Here is a 20,675-nt window from a genome sequence, read left to right as displayed (position 1 = left end):
GTTGAGCCTTTGATAAAAACACTTTAAAGGAATTGTCCAATATGCTTTTAAAATTGAAAAGGAAACCAGTGAGAGATACAGAAAAGGGAGTCGATTTGAGTAGCCCATCGTAGTGTTTCCTCCATCTTTAACCAACGGTAAAGATGGAGCTAGTACTTCCATCCCCACTTGCTCTTTCAAGCCTCCAAATGGTAGATCTTACTGTTGGTAGCAGATTTCTTACCAACTTTTTAATACATCTCTCAACCTGTGTTCTTTTCCATCCAGGTATTGTGAGTATTTCCTACAGGTGCAGACTAATCAGCTGAGTGAGGTGAGAATCGTTATCTTCTTCCACTTGGAACTTCAAGCGTCGGGAAGCAAAAGCCGTATGTTTCAATCTGATGTCTACTTGCTTCAGAAGCACAGTTTTCACTAAGCAGTGGTCTTGGTTAATGGGATAAAGTTTCTTTTGGTTTTTGGTTTTGAGAGGACGGAGGGGTCTGTTAATAAAAGATGGCATAGTAAAAAAAGAAAAAAGCTATGAAATAGTTTTTTTCTTGGCCCATCTAAGTCGACGGTAGCCAAGTTGGGACCTGCTTTGGAGGGAAAAGTGGAGGAGGTCTTTGGGCAGTCCTGCGGTCCAGGGGACACCCTCCCGAGGTCCAGGGCAGTGGGTGTGGAGGGCTGGGTGCTAGTCCACCCACACCGCCCTGAGAGGGCAACAGGGACTTCGAGGAGGAACGTACAATAGAAACCAAGCAAGCCACTCTGCTCAGCAACAGGCCGAGGCCCAGAGCGCAAAGGGCGGAGGGCCCCAGGCGCGCGGCGCCGCGTAGGAGGCCACTGCGGCGGCGCCCCCTCCCCGCCGTCCCCGCGCCCCGCCGCTCGCCGCCCGCAGCCGGGCGCCGGCGCGCTCGGCTCTTTCCGCCGCCGCCGCTGCCACGCGCTGCCCCGTGCGCTCCGGCACCTTCGGCAATTTCCGTCGGGCTCTAGCCGCCATTTTCTCTCCGCTTGTGTGTCTCGCCGGCTGCGTGGCTCGGTTCTTGTGAGCGAAGCTTTGTTCGGTTCGGCAATGGACGGGTAGGTAACGGGTTTGGCGAGGTGGTGTGTGAGAGGGGAGTGGGGCCCGCCTGTGGCCCCGTCCGGGGTCGGGCAGAAACCCTCTGGCGGCCCCTCCCAGGGCTGGGCTGCCGTTACCCAACCCCCGCCCCATCGCACACACCCCTCCCTGGGCTTCCCCCGGCGGGCTCTGGTCGAGAAAACGGGAAGAAAGCGGACTCGTAGGCTTGGCCGGCATTGGGGCGACGACCCCGGAGAAGCAGCGGGTCTTGGAGGGGCGGCGAGGGATGCGGTGGGGGCCCCAGAATGTCTCGCCCGGCCCTTCCCCCCTCTAGGAGCCATTTCGATCCGTAACCGGGGACCCGGACCCCGGACGAGCGGTTCCGGTGGGAGCGAGTGTAGCGGCCGGAGAGCGAGGCCTACGTTGGGGGGAGGGGGGCGGCTCCCCGCTGAGAGAACAGAGGCCCCCCTCCCCGGACCCCCTCCCTAGAAGTCCCAGGCCTTCTTGGCCCCGCCTGGCCCGCCCTGGCTGGGGGAGATGCCGGTGGCGGGAGCTCCGGGGAAAGCTAAGTGGGAGCCGCGGGGGAAGGGGGGCGGGGAGGCGTGCGGCGGCGGGAGGAAGGGGGAGGGCAGATGTCACACTCCTTTGTTTTCACTGGAGTCTGCTAGTGGGGGCGGGAGGCTGAAAAATGCCTTTCTGTGCGGCCTAAGAACGTTGAAGGCTTGGCAGAAGGGCCCAGAAATTAAATCATCTCAAAAAACGAAGTGTTTGTGGTGGACATCAGTCACATGGGCAAAGGCTAAGAGCTGTGGCAGAAAGAAGAGCAGATAGTCAACACAGGGCCATCTTTTCAGCTACTTTGACCAGTTTCGGGAAAAACAAAAACAACTCTTAAAAAGCCAGAACCATCTGCACCTTTGAGGCTGGCGATAGAATGCTAAGTGAGGTGAGGCAAAGGCTTCGGGAAATGATACGGGACCAGGGTTTCCCTGCACTTAACGCTCCACACCTGAAAAGACTCTAATAATTTAACTCATTGTTAAAGGAGGCACCCTTTAGGGCGAAATGTAGCCGTATTCAGCCCGTTTGGGAGCATAGGAAAACAGTATCTTTTATTGGAATCAGTGACTGTATTTGAAGGGTCAGAAGTAAAATACGAGGTTTTTTTAAGCATCTGGATTTCGATGTTTTTTAAGGATATCAAGTGCAGATCTAGTAAAAGTTAACAGACTAACGAAATTTGACTCATCCTAGGTGTTCTCTAAAGATTATTTTCTAGATGAAACAAATCCAGATTTCACTGTTTTCCCCAGATCAGCATGGAAATAGATGGCAAAATTTGTATTGAATTTCATGTTTCCTCATCCTATTAAGATTACTAAAGAGTTGAATTAAGTCTTAAATTATTAACCTAAGTGTAGCGGGACATTATGTAGGCTTTGGGGTTTTGTTCTTTTTGCTATTTGAAATTAAAAAAAAAACACCGAAACTGTGAGTTTCCTCACATGTTTGAAAGTCATTTCTAGAAAGCCAAGTTGATAATGTTCCACCGACCATCTTTGTGTGTGTTTTCCATCTGCATTTTGAGTTGAAGATTTATGATTGATGAACTACCCTAAAAAGTTTCTAACAGTGACCATTTGAATAACTAGAGGTTGAAGCTTTTTGTTTGTTTGTTTTACAGAATTGTCACTGATGTTGCAGTTGGCGTAAAGGTAGGAAAACAGTGTTTAAAACTAAGGAAAGCTGGGTTCCTCGATCTACTGAGTGTATTATCATTAAAGGAAACTTTCTGTTGACTTCTGAAAACTATAATATAGCTTACAAAAATTCCAGTGGAAAGTACTTGTTGAATTTTTAACATTGGTTTATATAAATAGTTTTAACCTAAATAGACAACCATAAATTTTTCTAGAAAAGCAGTCTCTGAGAATAATATTTTAAAGTATGAATGGTGTTCAAGGAATTGAAAAAGCTTATATTCTTGTAAATATAAAACGATAACCCAATTTTCTGAGGGGAACTTATGGTTCTAAATGGACAGATAAAGTGATTTGACCTAAATGATATAATTATAGTAATATAAGATTTTTTTCACTCTGCTTTTCTGTTATGAAGTCTGAGATATTTTCACTAGTAATAAGCTTCAGTAGAAATCAGTTTACCCTGGTTTTTAAAGAGAATAAAGAAACTTGTTCAGGCAGTTAGCTTCAAATTTGAGTCAGAAGTTATAGAGTTGGTTTGTGCGTCTACTAAAGAAAGTTAGTCCTTACATAGAGATTGTTTAGAATCTTTCGTCACTCACTCTGGCCAGAAAAACTATTCATACTTTAAACCTTAGATCTAGTGTAGAGATTGTTTAGAATCTTTCCTCACTCTCTTTGGCCAGAAAAACTATTCATACTTTAAACCTTAGATCTAGTGCTTAGGCCTTTCATTTCCTTGAATCCTTGTACATTTTAACATTGGGATGTATTACAAATTTCTGTTTGTAAACCTTTCTGCCCTGTTAGGGCACGATTCTTAAATCTTTAGTTTTCCAAGCCTGGCAAAATGTCTTTCAAGCCTAGATCTCAAATACTTGTTGGAGGCAAGACATTTACCTCCTTCAAGTATGAGTGGTCACGAGAGGCAGTTTGCTCTTGAGAGTCCAGTTATTCCTGACCATTCTAAATAATTTTTGGAATTCTTAAAATTTCATCAATAACAATGTGATATTCTTTAGAACACTTGGAGATATTTTGTGTTTTCTTGCTTATTTTCTGTCCTCTCTTTCTAGTAAATTAAGCACTTGTCCACACTGTACTATTTTGCCTTACCTGTTAAGTTCATATTATGTAGATTGAGGGAGAAGTAATGAGCTTTTTGTGGGAAGGTGTATTTATTTTTATTCAGCAATGGTATTTTCTAAGAGGGTCAGATGTAGTTAACCATCCAAGCATATCTTCTGGAAGTGAATTTTTAAAAATATAAATGATGCAAGTCTGAGTTGTCAATTACTGGATAAGGAGAAAAGGAATTCACAAAACCTAGAACAAGCAGAAAGAAATGAAGATGCTTGGAAGAGGGTGTTCAGATGTGGTTTATTGGCAGTTTTCTACATTAGTAGTTTGAAGAGGGAATGTTGTTAGAAAATTATGTTAAAGTGGTTGCTAGCCTTTTTTTTTGTCTGTTGTTTAATATAAAAGTTTTGATAACTGAAGTTGTATTTTTATAATCTGCTGCTGCTGCTAAGTCGCTTCAGTCGTGTCCGACTCTGTGCAACCCTGTAAACGTCAGTCCACCAGGCTCCCCCGTCCCTGGGATTCTCCAGGCAAGAACACTGGAGTGGGCTGCCATTTCCTTCTCCAGTGCATAAAAGTAAAAAGTGAAAGTGAAGTCACTCAGTCGTGTCCAACTCTTCTTGACCCCCATGGACTACAGCCTACCAGGCTCCTCTGTCCATGGGATTTTCCAGGCAAGAGTACTGGAGTGGGGTGCCTATAATTTGCTAGGATAATGGTTAAGAATTTTTCCTTTGGCGTTGGATTTATGTGCCAAGTAATTAAGCTTTCATGAAATTTAAAAAAGTAATACATGTGTGTAGTTAAAAAAAATTCAAGTGAAAAATATTTCTCCCTGATTTCCAGTCCTTTTTCTTAGGTGTAGGTGATTATGTTAAAATTTTTTTGTGCATTTTTTTTCCTGAAATTACTAGTTTACATATTACCACACATATAAACATCCTTGTTTAGTTACACAAATGTATTCATGCCATGTGTACTGGCCCATATTGTGCCTTAAAAAGAAGCTTTATTGAGATATAATTTGAGATCAACCACCTATATTTAAGGTATACAGTGTTTTTACATATATACACCTATGAACCACTACTATCAGGGTAATGAACCCCAGGAGTATCATTTTGCTCCTTTGTAATTACTCCCTTCTGCCTTTCTTTCCCCAGCCAACCACTGATCTGTTTTGTGTCACTGTAGATTAGTTTGCAGTTTTTAGAATTTTAAGCAAAGAGTCATACAGTATGTATCCTCTTTTTCCCTGGATCATTCCACTCAGCATTATTGGAATTTCAGCCATGTTGTATATCAGTAGTTCATTCCTTTTTATTGCTTAGTAGTACTACATTGTACAGACATACAGCAGTTTGTTTATCCACACAACTCTTGATGGACATTTGGATTGTTTCCAATTTGGGTCTATTATAAATAAAGTTTCTGTGCAGGTCTTTTTGTAAACAAATGCTTTCATTTCCAGTTTACTGCCCGTGGCATCCCCCATCTACATCCTCTCTAGTGCTTGTTACTGTTTTTTCTTAATTATAGACAGTCTGATGGATGTGAACTGGTAATCTCTTTGTGGTTTTATTTTTCATTTTTCTAGTGTCTTTGGTGTTGAACATCTTTTCATGGACTTTTTTGCAAGCTATATGTCATTGGTTAAGTCTATTTGAATGTCTGCTTTTCAAATTGATTTATTTCTTTAAGTTTTGAGAAGTCTACATTCTGGTTACAGGTTCTTTATCAGATATATGGTTTGCAGTATTTTCTGCCTTTTTTGTTTTGATTCTCTCAATGGTGTTTTGAAAAATAGCATTTTTTAATTCTGATGAATTTAAGTTTACCAGGTGTTTGCTAGTGTGGCTCATGCTTTTGGTCATATCTAAGTCATCTTTAGGATCTTCCCTGGTGGCTCAGACGGTAAAGCATCTGCCTACAGTACCTACCATGTGGGAGACCCGGGTTCAATCCCTCGGTCGGGAAGATCTCCTGGAGAAGGAAATGGCAACCCACTCCAGTATTCTTGCCTGGAAAATCCCATGGATGGTGGCACCTGGTAGGCTACAGTCCATGAGGTCGCAAAGAGTCGGACACGACTGAGCGACTTCACTCACTCACTCATTGTCTTTACGGCTTCCCTGGTGGCTCAGTGAGGGCTTCTCAGTGGATCAGGGGTAAAGAAACCACCTGCAATGCAGAAGATACAGGTTTGATCCCTGGGTTAGGAAGATTCCCTGGAGAAGGAAATGGCAACCCACTCTAGTATTTTTCCTTGGTAAATACCATGGACAGAGGAGCCTGGTGGGTTGCAGTCCATGGAGTCACAAAAGAGTCTGAAGTGACTTAGTGACTAAGTAATAAAAACAGGTCATTGTGAAACCCAGGGTCACAAAGATTTCTCCTTTGTTTTCTGATAGATTTTATAGTTTTTAGTTTTACATTTAAGTTCTTTTTAACTTTTTTTAATATGATGCAATGTATGAATCAAGATTTTTTGGATTTGAATATGGAAATTCACTTTTTTTAGCATGATTTGTTGAAAAGACTTTTTTTTTCTAATTGAATTGGCTGTGCATCTTGGTCAGAAACAATTATTATCTACATATGATTCTTTGTACTGTATTCTTTTTCATTGACCCGTTTTTGTCTATTTAGTAGCCAAAAATGTACTATCCTACTTAGTTTTATATCAAATCTTGAAATAAAGTGGAACTGTGTTTGTTTTCAAAGTTGTTTTGGCTCTTCTGGGTCCTTTACATTTTCCTATGAGTCAGTTTCTACAGAAAGGCCTGCTGGAATTTAATTGAAATTAACTTGAATCAATAGAGCAATTTGGGGAAAATTAACATCTTAATGTTGAGTTTTTCCACCCATGAACACAAATTATCTTAACATTTAATTCAGTCTTTTACTTTTTGGAGCAGTTATATTTTCACTATACAGATTTTTTGTCTTTTTACTCAGATTTATCCTTATTTTGGGTTTTTTTTTTGGTGCTATTCTAAGTAATATTTAAAACAAATGTCCATTTGTTATTAATATATAGAAATAAAGATTATTTTTGCCCATTGCTTTTGTATTTAGCACATTTGCCAGACATTTTTATTACAGTATACAGCTTTTTGGTAGATGCCATCAGATTTTCTGTGTACACTGTTTATTATATTTTCTATCTGAATGTCTTTTCTTTTTCTTACCTATGGCATTTAGTTGTTCAGTCACTAAGTATGAAAAAGCATCTAGTGCAGTGTTTAAATAGGGAGAGCAAGCATTCTTTGTTCCTGAATTAAATACCTTAAATGACGTTATTTTTTTCCTAAATGTTTGGTACAGTTCACCAGTGAAGCTGTATGGGTTTGCTGTTTTTGTGGGAAGGTTTTAAACTACACATTCAATTTATTGAATAGATACAGGATTATTCAGATTATCCTTTTGAGTGAGCTTTGGCAATTTTGTTTTCATAGAATTAGTCTGTTTCATCAAAGTTGCTAAACTCTTCATCAAAGTTGCTAAGCTTTTTCATCACAGTTGCTAAACTTATTTGTAGGGTTGTTTGTTGTATTGGATTTTTATATTTTTAATAACTAGAATCTATAGTGATGTCATCTCTCTCATTTCTGATATTGATAATTAGTGTCTTTTCCTTTATCAGTCTGTCTAGAAATACATTGATTTTATTAATTTAAATAATCAGCTTTTGGCTTCATTGAATTTTCTATGTTTTCCATTTCCCATCTTATTGATTTCTGCTGTTTGAATGTTCTGCTTTGTATTTAGTTTGCTTTTTTCCTATTTAATATTAAAGTTGATGTAGTTGACACGGTATCTTTTCTAATACAGAGGATTAATGTTATGTATTTTCATACAAATATTGCTTTCATGGCATCCCTCAAGTTTTGACATGTAAGCTTCTTTTCATTCAGTTCAGAGTACATCTACCATGTTTATTTCTTTGACCCATGGATTATTGAGAGGTATGTTATTTAATTTCCAGGTATTTGGAATTTTCCATATACTTTTTGTTTGTTTCTAATTTAATTCATTGTGCCTGGAGAACATATTTTGGAAGACTTGAATCTTTGTAATTTTTTCTTATTTTATGGTTTAGATATTATATATCCTGTTAGTTTTAAGTGCTTTATAGAGAGGTGTATTCTGTTGTTGGGCGATGTGTTCTGTATATGTTAATTAGGTCGTGCTTATTGGTAATGTTGTTCAAGTGATGTCTTTCTATTGCTGTCACTTACTGAAAAAATGACATTGAAATCTATATTGTGCGTTCGTTTGTTTTGCCTTGTGTTTCTATCATTTTCACTTTATATTTTTGAAATTACAATTAGTACATAAATGTTTAAGATTACTATGTCCTCTTGATATATTCACCTCTTTATTATTATACAGTGACCATTTTTATTCATGGTAATCTTCTTTGCTTTAAGGTATACTTTTTCTAATTATACTCATCTTGGCTTTGTTTTGAGTAGAGTTCACATGGTATATCTTCTTCCATTGTGTTACTTTCAGACTATTTGTATCCTTCAGTTTAAAGTGTAGTTCTTGTAGACTACAGGTGGTCAGAGTATTGGAGCTTCAGCTTCAGCATCAGTCCTTCCAATGAATATTCAGGGTTCATTTTCTTTAGGATTGACTGGTTTGATCTCCTTGCTGTTCAGGGAACTCTGAACAGTTTTCTCCAGCACCACAGTTCAAAAATACCATTTTTTGAGTGCTCAGCCTTCTTCACAGTCCAACTCTCACATCTGTCCATGATTACTGGAAAAACCATAGCTTTGACTATATGAACCTTTGTTGACCAAGTGATGTCTCTGCTTTTTAATGTGCTGTCTAGTTTTGTCATAGCTTTTCTTCCAAGGAGCTAGTGTCTTTTAATTTCATGGCTGCAGTCTTTGTCTGCAGTTATTTTGGAGCCCAGGAAAATAAAATCTGTCACTTGTTTGCACTTTTTCGCCTCTATTTGCCATTAAGTGATGGGACTGGATGATATGATCTTAGTTTTTTTGATTTTGAGTTTCAAGCCAACTTTTTCACTCTCCATTTTTTACCCTCATCAGGAGAAGGCAATGGCACTCCACTCCACTACTCTTGCCTGGAAAATCCCATGGACGGAGGAGCCTGGTAGGCTGCAGCCCATGGGGTCTCTAGAGTCGGACACAACTGAGCGACTTCACTTTCACTTTTCACTTTCATGCATTGGAGAAGGAAATGGCAACCCACTCCAGTGTTTTTGCCTGGAGAATCCCAGGGTCGGCGGAGTCTGGTGGGCTGCCGTCTGTGGGGTCGCACAGAGTCCGACAGGACTGAAGTGACTTAGCAGTAGCAGTAGCAGTGGCTCTTTGCCATTAAAGTATTAGAATACTTCTCCCCTTTTGGCCTGTGTACTATTGTTATTATAACGTTGTACTTCTACATGTTATAAATTCTATAGCGCATTCTTTAAGTAGCCATTTATCTTTTTAAAAGACTTAAACAACAAGAGAAATAACCTTCTACTTTACATAGTTATGCACGTGCATTGAATACTCAGGGAGGATTCTCTGCTGACCTTCCAGAGTTCTCTTTGTGCAGCTCTCTGTTGAACTCTGCCAAACAAACTTGAGCTGCTTTGATCTTGGATTTTTGACTTTTAACTGTCAGGGAATTTCTGAAGTTCAACCCAGTTTCCTTATTGGAGCTGGGCCTTGACCTGGACTTTCTCAAGCTAGTAAGCTGGGACAGTCATGGCTTATCCCATGGTGCATCGTTGTCAAGTGTCCAGTGGTCTTGAAAAACAGTGTTGTATAAATTATGTATGACTTTTTTGTTTTCCTAAGTAGGGCAGATTGGTCCATTGTTACACCTTCTTGGCCAGAAGTAGAAGTTCACTTAAAAATTTTACTTAATATGGTCTCTGCAATTATAGTTTTGTCTTGTTACATTGGTGCCTCACACTGTAGTTGCTTTACACATCACAGTTGAGTTCCACATCGACTAATATTTTGATTTAATTATTTTTGCAGTTAACAAGTGAGAATATTAAAAATAAAAGTAAAAATACTGTGTCAAATTAAATTACAGCTAAAGAGTTTATTAAAGCCACAATGCCAAGAGGATTCTTACTCATTTGTTTTCTACAATTGTGTATGGGAGTGCTTGTTTTTCTGTACCCTTACCAATTCTGAGTTTTAATGAAAATTTAGAATATTAGCTAATTTTAGGGTAAAAAAAGCTTTGTAATTTATATTTTGAAATAGGTGAGATTTTAAAACTTTGGCTTTCTGTTTCTGTGAACTGCCTCTTTGAATATGGGATCTATTTTAATGATTATCATGTTTGTCCAACTCTATATATAAAGATAATTGATTCATATGCATTATAGGTACTTTTTCCTACAGTTTTATTACTTTTTTGATACAGTTTTGGGCATTTAGATGTTGTTGCCCACCAGGCTCGCTGGTCCATGGGGTTCTCCAGGCAAGAATACTGGAGTGGGTAGTCATTCTCTTCTCTGGGGGATTCTCCCAACCCAGGAATCGAACCTGTGTCTCCTGCATTGCAGGAAGATTCTTTACCATCTGAGCCACCAGGGAATTCCCATTTGAATTATTAAGTAGTATAATTCAGCTTTTTTTCCTGTTTGATACTTAAACATTTTAAAACATTTTAAACTTAAGTTTCTTTAGAATTGAGATGACAAACTTTGAATATTAAGTGTGATTGTACATAAAAAGTATTTTCCATGAACTAAGTCCTTTATTAATGTTAACCAATTTATACTACATATAGAATATCCAGTTTTTGTAGCTCTGGGCTATGTTGAAATCTCATTTTTCATTATCCATATGAATGTTTTCATTAATTTCAGTTCAGTTAGTTCAGTACCTCAGTTGTGTTCAACTCTTTGTGACCCCCACGGACTGCAGCACATCAGGCCTCCCTGTCCATCACCAACTCCTGGAGTTTACTCAAACTCATGTCCATTGAGTCGGTGATGCCATCCAACCATCTCATCTTCTGCCGAGCCCTTCTCCCACCTTCAATCTTTCCCAGCATCAGGGTCTTTTCAAATGAGTCAGCTCTTCTCATCAGGTGGCCAAAGTATTGGGAGTTTCACCTTCAGCATCAGTCCTTCCAATGAGTATTCAGGCCTGATTTCCTTTAGGATGGACTGGTTGAATCTCCTTGCAGTCCAAGGGACTCTCAAGAGTCTTCTCCAACACCACAGTTCAAAAGTATAAATTCTTTGGCACTTAGCCTTCTTTATAGACCCCTTTTTATTTGGTTAGGTCAGTGAGACTGTGAAACAGAAAGGAAATTGGTAGATTTTAATACAAAGTTGGTTGCATTTCTTAAAAAAAATTTTTTTAATTCTTTGTAATTTGTTTCAGAGGTTTATTTCTATACTTTTAACCATTTTGCCTCTGAAATTCTTGCAGAATAATGGGCCCAAATAGTTAGCTTTTTTGGGGTTAAATTTCACTAGAATTTTGAAAGCACCAGTTGTAAACTGTTGAATGCAAAGACAGTTTAAGTTGTAATATGGGTACTTTATTCAGCATCATTAGCTTTCCTAGGTAATTGCAATAAAATAGTACTAAACATAACCTTTTTAATAGTAGTTGAATATAACTGATTGATGACCAGTATTTTAACCAAAAACTGTGTTATTCGGGTTTTTAGGTTTTGAGTTTTCTTAAAATGTTACATAATTCTTGCTAGGGTATTTATGTTAGAATTTCAAATTAAAGACATTTGTACTCTTGCCTGGAGAATCCCATGGACAGGGGAGCCTGGTAGGCTGCAGTCCATGGGGTCACTAAGAATTGGACACGACTGAGGGACTTCACTTTTCACTTTTTACTTTTATGCATTGGCGAAGGAAATGGCAACCCACTCCAGTGTTCTTGCTTGGAGAATCTGAGGGACGGGGGAGCCTGGTGGGCTGCCTTCTATTGGGGTCACACGGAGTCGGACACGACTGAAGTGACTTAGCAGCAGCAGCACAGTGTGTCTACTAAATGACAGCACTATGTTAAAAACTGGTGATTCAAAGACACTAAGAATATATGTGTCTTGAGAGCAGAGACCTTACTTATTTTGTTGATTTTCCATCATTGGTAGTACATATTACATAGTACATAGTATACTTAATGACTCTTGGAAGGTCTCTGGCTTCAATATGCTCATAATCTCATGAGCTACTTATCAGTAAAAAGGTCAATGCCAATTTTATTGCTTAACCTTCTTCCTTTTCCCTGGAGATCCAAAAGAGCTATATCTTCTAGGACCTCATCTAGTTAAAGACATAAATATACTAATTCAAGGTTTACAAAAATGCCCTAAAGCTACAGTAGGGAACATTAATTGGTAGAATCAGAGTAGATTTCATGAAATTAGTGGATTGTGACCAGTACATGTAAATGTTTGGGTGCAGAACTGAGCAATATATGTTGAGGGAAAGACATGTCTAAAGTTGGGTCAGTAGGCTGGCACAGATTCATAACCATTGAACAATCAGCTGAATCGTTTGAATTTTACTGCAGAGTTTGTATGTGGGAGGGAGAGAAAATATAGGATGTCAGATAGGTAGGCAGAAAGATTGTACTTCATGTGGTAGGCAGTATTCCATATACCTGTTGAGTTCAGTTCGGTTGCTCAGTTGTGTCTGGCTCTTTGCAACCCCATGGACTGCAGCACACCAGGCTTCCCTGTCCATCGCCAACTCCTAGAGTTTACTCAAACTCATGTCCGTTGAGTCGGTGATGCTGTCCAACCATCTCATCCTCTGTTGTCCCCTTCTCCTCCTACCTTCAATCTTTCCCAGCATCAGGGTCTTTTCAAATGAGTCAGCTCTTCTCATCAGGTGGCCAAAGTATTGGAGTTACAGCTTCAGCATCAGTCCTTCCAATGAACATTCTGGACTGATTTCCTTTAGGATGGACTGGTTGAATCTCCTTGCAGTCCAAGGGACTCTCAAGAGTCTTCTCCAACACCACAGTTCAAAAGCATCAATTCTTCTGTGCTCATCTTTGTTTGTAGTCCAACTCTTCACATCCATACATGACTACTGGAAAACCATATACCTGTAAGCTTCCATATATGAAAGTAGCTCATTATTCTATTTTTAGAATGTCTCAACTGAGCTGCAAAGTCCTTAGCTTTGGTATAAAATGGAGCACTATGATTTAGAATCATGAGCCTCTGTAGTTAACTGTTTAGATATCTTATTTGGTTCATTTGTGTTGCTAAATTGAAAGTTAAATAAGTTTCCTAATTTAGTTTTAGCTATTCATGAAGGACTAAGGTGGTTAGGTAAATTTTTTTACTTGAAAAGTAATAAAATATAATCAAAAAGTTATGGAAGAAATGTGTTTTTGAGAAATGATTCTTGTTATAGCTATTGTGAATTTTGAACTTAGAAAAAAGACATAGTAGTATTATAAACTGTTATTTGTCACTCAGCCCAAACAATCATCAACAAACAACCCATTGCTAAAATTTAGGCTATCCACACTCTACTTTTCTCCTCCTCTGTTATTTTGAGAAAAATTCCGGGTATTTGTATTCATTCGAAAGTACTTTATTGTGTCTCTTTTAAAGATAGAGTCAGTTCTGTCTGTCTACCCTCCTCCCTCTCTGATTTAAAGAAATACAACCACAGTGCACTCCCTCCAAAAGAAAAAAGCAGCAATTGCTTAATGTTCTCAAGTGCCAAATTTGTGTTAAGATTTCTATTTGTCTTGTAAAAGTTGTAGTACGTTTACTGTCTTTATTTTTAGTGGTATGGAAGGTTCAGGATCAAAGATCAACACATTCAGTAAATAAATTTCTTTTGATCTGCAAATTATCCTTTTATCCTTGTGAGGCTTTTATAATTACATTTTATTTTTGAAGAAAACTGATAGTTGGTGGTACAGAGTTATCCGTAGTCTGCATCTACTGATTGTATTCTGATGTTACAATTATTATGTTCTCCATATGTGTCAGTTGGTGGATGGATCTAAGGCCATCACGTTCTCTTGATTTTTAGTAATATTCTGTAAGTGGTGGAATGTTTTTCTGTTAAAAGATACATGATAGCTGATTTTTTTTTTTTTGCATACGTCTGTGTTTTTTTCAAGAACATTCGTTTAAATAACTTTGTTAAACCTGTTTATGCTCAGCATAGTCTTCTCGATAAGTATCTGTTCATCAGTATTCTTAAAGGATATATGCAAAGATGGAAAGTCCAAATAAAATTTTTATAATAAAGCAGAGTCGGACACGACTGAAGCGACTTAGCAGAAGCAGCAGCAGCAGTATTAAAATGTAATATAGATTGGAGTTATTGATGATGAAAAAGAAATGTTTTGTCAGTGTAGGTCTTGTCAAATTAAAAACACATGATTTAGAATTAACAGACGAGTTAACATTGAATAAGGTAGCCTCTGAGTTTCAGTTTTACAGCTTTTAAAATGGGTTTAACGGGACCTATTTCAAAAGTTGTCTTGATTGAACAATATGTAAAAGAATTAGCACAACATGGTACATAACTACTCAAATGATGGTGATGCTTTTTATTATAGTTCTTTAATCTGTAAGTGAGCGAGTAAGTGAAGTCGCTCAGTCGTGTCCGACTCTTTGTGATCCCATGGACTGTAGCCTACCAGGCTCCTCCTTCCATGGAATTTTCCAGGCAAGAATACTGGAGTGGTTGCCATTTCTTTCTCCAAAAGATCTTCCCGACCCAGGGATCGAACCGAGGTCTCCTGCATTGTAGGCAGACGCTTTACCGTCTGAGCCACCAGGGAAGTCCTGTAAATCTGTAAATCCTAAGAAGGAGCACTTTATTAGAAGTCAGCTTCAAAGTTTTCATTTATTTTCTTGGAGTTTTTATATATTGATTTATGGAACTTTTCCTTTTATTGATTCTTAGGAGTTTTTATGAATTGTGGGTACTAAAGCTTTGTTGTACAAGGTACAGATAAACTTCCTGTCTGTGGCTATTTTTTTTTTAATTGATGGTTAGATTTGGAAATACTAACATTAAATTTGTTTTAGCTTTAGGAAATTTGTATTAAATTGATCTTTTATATAGTCTTCCAGATTTTATTTTGAACATTTAAAAATTTTGATTTTCACATTTAGGGCCTCAGTCTACTTGAAATTTAATTTTAGTGTGTTATAAAGGTTACATGGTTTTTTTCCCCTTATGGCTAACAAATTTGCTACAAACTTGATTGATTTCATGTTTTTCCTACTGATCTGCAGTATTAGTTGTCGTGTTGCCATATATGTGAGAAACTTCCCTGGGCTATCTCTTCTGTTTCATTGTTTGTGACTATCGCTATCAATACATGTCTTAATTTAATGTAGCATCATGATAAATCCTGGCTGGAATTTTGGTGAGTAAATTTCACAACTTTTCTTAAAAACTGTCCTTGGCATTTTTTTTCATTTATTTATATATACAAATATATATATATGTTTGTGTGTATATACAAGATAAGGTGGCTGGGTTCCATGAAGACTTTTGATTTTTGATTGTAGTTGTACTACATTTATAAATTAATTGGAGAGCATATATCTTCTCCATGATATTTTCTTTATTTGTAAAAGACATGCTCAATGCAGAAACTTGATGCTTTAGGCAAAAAGGAAAATAAGTCACTGGCAGTTTTACCAAAGCTAATGCATTGTACTTCCCATCATTTGTCCTACATGTTGCAAGGATTTTAAACAGCTTGTGTGTAAGGCATGAGGAAAGAGAGAGCCTTTTTTTTGACAAATAGTTTGATTTCTTCCAAAGTTATTTTTCAGATTTATTTCTTTTTAATTGGAGGATAATTGTCTCTCAATATAGTATTGGCTTCTGCAATACAACAACATGAATCAGCCATAGGTATACATGTCCCCTCCCTCTTGATCCATGCTCCCACCTCTCATCAAAGTTTACTGATTTATTCGGTTATTCAGTACTTTGCTATTTTCAGAATTTTATAGCATTTTTTAATTCTCCCCTTTTTTATTTTTGCTAAAAGCACATATTCATATTTTATCCTTTAATTTTTCTTGTCAGAGGCCTTATTTTACTGGTTTTTTCAAAGTACCACCTTCTGTAATTTTTTTCATATTTCACTAATTTCTGTTTTTATCTCTTTCTACCCAGCTAGATTTGTTTTATTATTTTTTGTCACTTTACATGCTGAACATGTTTATTTTCTTATTTAAAAATGCATTTAAGATTAAGAAAAATCAGTTGATACGTTTGGCAGTAAGCTTTGATTTGTAGAGTTCTCTTTTTCCTTTTTTTTTTGAGATTGTGATATAATTGACATATAACATTATATTATTTTCAGGTATACAGCATGATTTGATGTACGTATAAAAATTGTGAAACAATTACCAGAATAAGTATAGTAAACATCCATTGCCACACATAGTTAAATTTTTTTCCTTGTGCTGAGAACTTTTAAGATTTACTTTAGGAAACTTTTGGAGAAGGCAATGGCACCCCTCTCCAGTACTCTTCTTGCCTGGAAAATCCCATGGACGGAGGAGCCTGGTAGGCTACAGTCCATGGGGTCGCTGAGAGTCGGACACGACTGAGCGACTTCACTTTCACTTTTCACTTTCATGCATTGGAGAAGGAAATGGCAACCCACTCCAGTGTTCTTGCCTGGAGAATCCCAGGGACGGGGGAGCCTGGTAGGCTACCGTCTATGGGGTCACACACAGTCGGACACGACTGAAGTGACTTAGCGTAGCGTAGTGTAGCATAGCGTAGCGTTAGGCAACTTTCAAATATTGTTAACTATATCAGCATGTGTTACATGGTCAGGGCTAATTTATGGGCTTCCTTGGTAGCTCAGCTGGTAAACAATCCGCCTGCAGTGTGGGAGATCTGAGTTTGTTCCCTCGGTTGGCAAGATCCCCCAGATGAGGGAACGGCTACCCACTGCAGTATTCTGGCCTGGGAAATGGACAGAGGGGTCTGGCAGGCTACAGTCCATGGGGTCGCAAAGAGTTGGACACGACTGAGCGACTTCCACTTTCACTTTTTCACTTTATGTCAGAATTCCAAGTTTGTACCTTTTGGCCACCATCTTTATTTACTGCCCCAGACTGTGCTTCGGAATTCAGTGTTTTGCGTTTTTTAAGAGTTTACAGGTAAATGAGATCATACAGTGTTTGTCTCTCTCTCTCTCTGACTTATTTCACTTAGCCCTATGACCTCATTTGCATGTTGTTGCAAATGGTAAATTCTTCTGTTTATAGCTGTTATGAATGTGTAGATTAACCACATTTTCTTCATCCATTGATGGAGACCTAAGTTGTTTCCCTGGTGCTACAGTGAACATGGGGGTGCAAATGTCTAGATAGTGATTTTATTTCCTTTAGATAAATATCCAGAAATGGCATTACTGGATCATGCAGTTTTACTTTGTAAAATTTTTTGAGAAACTTGCATAGTGTTTTCCTTAGTGGGTACATCAGTTTACATTTCCATCGTCATTGCGCAAGTGTTCCCATTTCTTCAAATCCCTGCCAATGCTTGTTATTTCTTTTTGATAGCATCCATCCACCTAACAGGTGTGAGGTGATACTTCATTGTGATTTTGATTGGCATTTCACTGATTCATGATTGAGTACCTTTTCGTGTACCTATTGGTCATTTGTATGTCAATTTATGTCCTCTGCCCATTCTTTAATCTTTAATGTTTATTTTTAATCTTTAATGTTTATTTTTTCTGAGTTCTATGAGTTTCTTGTATATTTTTGATATTGACATTTCACGTATGATGTGCAGATGTTTCCTTCCATCCATCTTGTTGATGGTTTCCTTCACCCTACAGAAGCTAAAGTTTGACATAGTCCTAATTACTTTTGCTTTTGTTGCCTTTGCTTTTGGTGTCAAATCCAAAAAGTCACTGCTAAGATTGATTTCAAGGAGCTTACTTACTACTTACGTTTTTTCTGGGAGTTTTATAGTTTCAGCCCTTATGTTCAAATTTTTAATATATTTTGAGTTAATTTTTATGTGTGATGAAAGATGGTGGTCCAGTTTCTTTCTTCTGCATGAGACTGTCCAGGTTTCTCAGCATCATTTTGAAGAGACTGTTTTTTCTCCACGGTGTATGTTGGCTCCTTCTGTGTAAACTGATTGACCATGGATTATTTCTGAACTCAGTACAATTAATCTATAATAGTCTGCTTTTATGCCCATATTGTACTGTTTTGAGTTACTCTTTATATTACAGTTTAAGACCAAGAGGTGTGCTGCCTCCACTTTTGTTCTTTCTCAAGATTGCTTTGGTTCTTAAGGATTTTTTGTTGTTTCGTATAGACTTTAGGATTTTTTTTTCTATTTTATGAAAAATGTGATTGGAATTTTGATGATTGCATTGAATCTGTAGATTGCTCTGAGTTGTATGGGCATTTTAACAGTATACTTCCAATCCATGAGCATAAATGGAAAGAATATCTTTCCATTTGCATCTTCTTCAATTTCTTCCATCAGTGTCTTTTACCTTTTTCACTTTTTTAAGCTTTGTGAAAGCTTCAAAATGTACAAAAGTGGGGTGAATGGTATAATAGTACACTTCTTTGCCTTCCTTTGGAAGAATATTAAAGCAAATCTTAGCGATGATTTTATATCATTCCTAAATATTTCAATGTGTATCTCTAACAGATACAGTCTCTTGAAGATATTTTTATACATAATAAAATTTTAAAGAATTTTTTGTTGTTGTTTAAGTGTAGTTGACATACTGTATTATGATTTAGGAGTACAACATAATGATTCAACATTTATACATATTACAAATTGGTCACTGTAAATCTAGTAGTCATTTGTGACCATATAAAATTATTACAATATTATTATTACATTCCCCATGCTGTGCATTACATCCCAGTAACTTACTTATAACTGGAAGTTTGTATCACTTAATTACTTTCACTTACTTTGCCCATCCCACCCCACCACTAAAATAATTTTTTCAAGTTACTTCTTTCTGGTTACTCCGGGTTTTCGTTGCTGTCTTAGGCTTTCTCTAGTTGCGGTGTGTGGGCTTCTCATTGTGGTGGCCTCTCTTGTTGTGGAGCAGGGACTCTATAATGGGCTCAGTTGTTCTGGCGCATACACTCAGTTCCTCTTCTGCATGTGGAATCTTCCCGGACCAGGGATCAAACCCGTGTGCCCTACATTAGCAGGTGGGGTCTTATCCACTGTTAGAACTATGGAAGTCCCTAAAATAATTTCCCAATGCCATGTAATCTCCAACAGTAGTAATCAATTTCCTGATCACTTTAAAGAAATCTTGTGTATTTTCTTTTTAAATCAGGGATCAAGGAAAGTCAGCTTACTGATTTGGTACTTTAAGGTCTGTATCCCTGCTGGAGGGGCATGACAACCCACTCCAGTATTCTTGCTTGGAGAATCCTCATGGACAGAGGAGCCTGGCGGGCTACAGTTCATAGGGTGGAAAAGAGTCAGACACAACTGAAGCGACATAGCATGCATACAAGCAAGTCTATTAATAGGACAGTTTTGTTTTGTTTTTTTTCTCTCCCCCTTTATTGATTTTCTGTTAGAGAAACTGGGTCATCTATTCTGTACAATTTTTTGAAAATTATGCTTTTGCTGATTTTACCTCTATGTTGTCATTTTTTTCTATTCCTCATATCCTTTATCTCTTGTGTACTTGTAGTTAGGTAATAAGACTTGATCAGATTCAAGTTTAATTTTCAGCAAGAATACTTTGTAAATGTACGGTGTAATTTCTAATGTATCACCCTAGAAGGAACATGCCTAGTTATCTTTTTGTGATGTTGACATTTATTAGTAGGTTCAGGTGTTCTCTGCTTGATGCATCCAGTATAGAGTGCTCCATCATCTGTCTGTACTAGTGGGTTTTAGTAGCTAATAATTACATAATTCCACTGGGTATTGCAAAAATGGTGATACTCTTCTCCTGCATATGTTACTTAGTATTTTTCTATTCAGAAGAACTTTTCCTCTCAAATATTTGGTTTTACCAAAACACCCTTATTAAAAGAAAAACAGGAGAGATTTTTGCTAAAAATTTTCCTTATGAGCTGCTAACTCTAGCCTAAACTCCAGTACAACGTGAATTCTTTATTGTTGATGAAAGTGTTATTTTGAAGGCAAAGATTTTTACATTTAGTCTTATTGCAGTGATCATTTCTTTAAAAATGTTTGAATTTTCTCATCTTGCGCCATCAGCAGCTCATAATATCACTAGTTTTGCTCTTTACCTAAAGTATTATTTTTTTCTCCAAAATTTTAGTTAGCTGGAAATCATGGGTCCTTTAGTGGGACCTGGTCTTTAGAGACAATGATAATGTGGGTGCAAAGGTGCCAATGTCTTTTAGGTTTGTTATTGTTTCCAAATTTTTTCACTTGAGAAAGCTAATAAAATAAGACATATATATCTGTGTTCATTTCCAATTCGTACATAATTTTACTGTGTTTCCTTTTCCAATTTTTTTGTTGGTATCTCTTGTAGGTTGAAAATTCTTGCTAATGTTAACATAATTGCATATATATTTCTTTAAAAAGCAACATCAGTGGTAACATTGTAGTATATTTTTTGTAATATAATTTTAAGATTTGTTTTGCAATTATTTTTGTCCTCAAAGTGTATTTCATGAAAAATGTATAGTATTGGGTTTGCCAACAGGTTCATTTGTTTTTTTCCATAAGATGACTCTAGTATTGCTTAGTTATCTTTGTATTAACTTCAGTTGAAACAATTTTGGTAGTTGTTTTTTTTTAACTTTGTTCACTTGAAACAATTTTGTTAGATTGTATTGTGACAGCTGTCATATCAGCATGCATTTTAAAGAAAACTTAT

At 37.5% G+C, this 20,675-nt stretch overlaps 1 protein-coding gene across 5 annotated transcripts in view; it reads left to right on the top strand.

Moving 5' to 3' along the window:
- The first annotated feature begins 952 nt into the window (after window positions 1-952).
- Window positions 953-20,675, top strand: part of PTBP2 (polypyrimidine tract binding protein 2) — an 85,728-nt gene continuing 66,005 nt past the window's right edge. For 2 of the 5 annotated variants that reach the window (XM_027536433.1, XM_027536432.1), the window contains exons 1-2: window positions 953-1,062; window positions 2,727-2,757. In XM_027536433.1, coding sequence (XP_027392234.1) covers window positions 1,055-1,062; window positions 2,727-2,757 — 39 coding nt within the window. In that variant the 5' untranslated portion in view covers window positions 953-1,054. Of the gene's footprint in view, window positions 1,063-1,710; window positions 1,989-2,726; window positions 2,758-20,675 lie in introns of those variants that run through there. The other 3 variants (XM_027536435.1, XM_027536434.1, XM_027536436.1) reach the window with 2 other exon arrangements.

Source organism: Bos indicus x Bos taurus, chromosome 3, assembly GCF_003369695.1.
Source record: "Bos indicus x Bos taurus breed Angus x Brahman F1 hybrid chromosome 3, Bos_hybrid_MaternalHap_v2.0, whole genome shotgun sequence".
In the NCBI taxonomy this organism is placed as follows: Eukaryota; Metazoa; Chordata; class Mammalia; order Artiodactyla; family Bovidae; genus Bos; species Bos indicus x Bos taurus.
The sequence above is the reverse complement of the archived record's forward strand: the minus strand, read 5'-3'. Positions and strand labels throughout refer to the sequence as shown.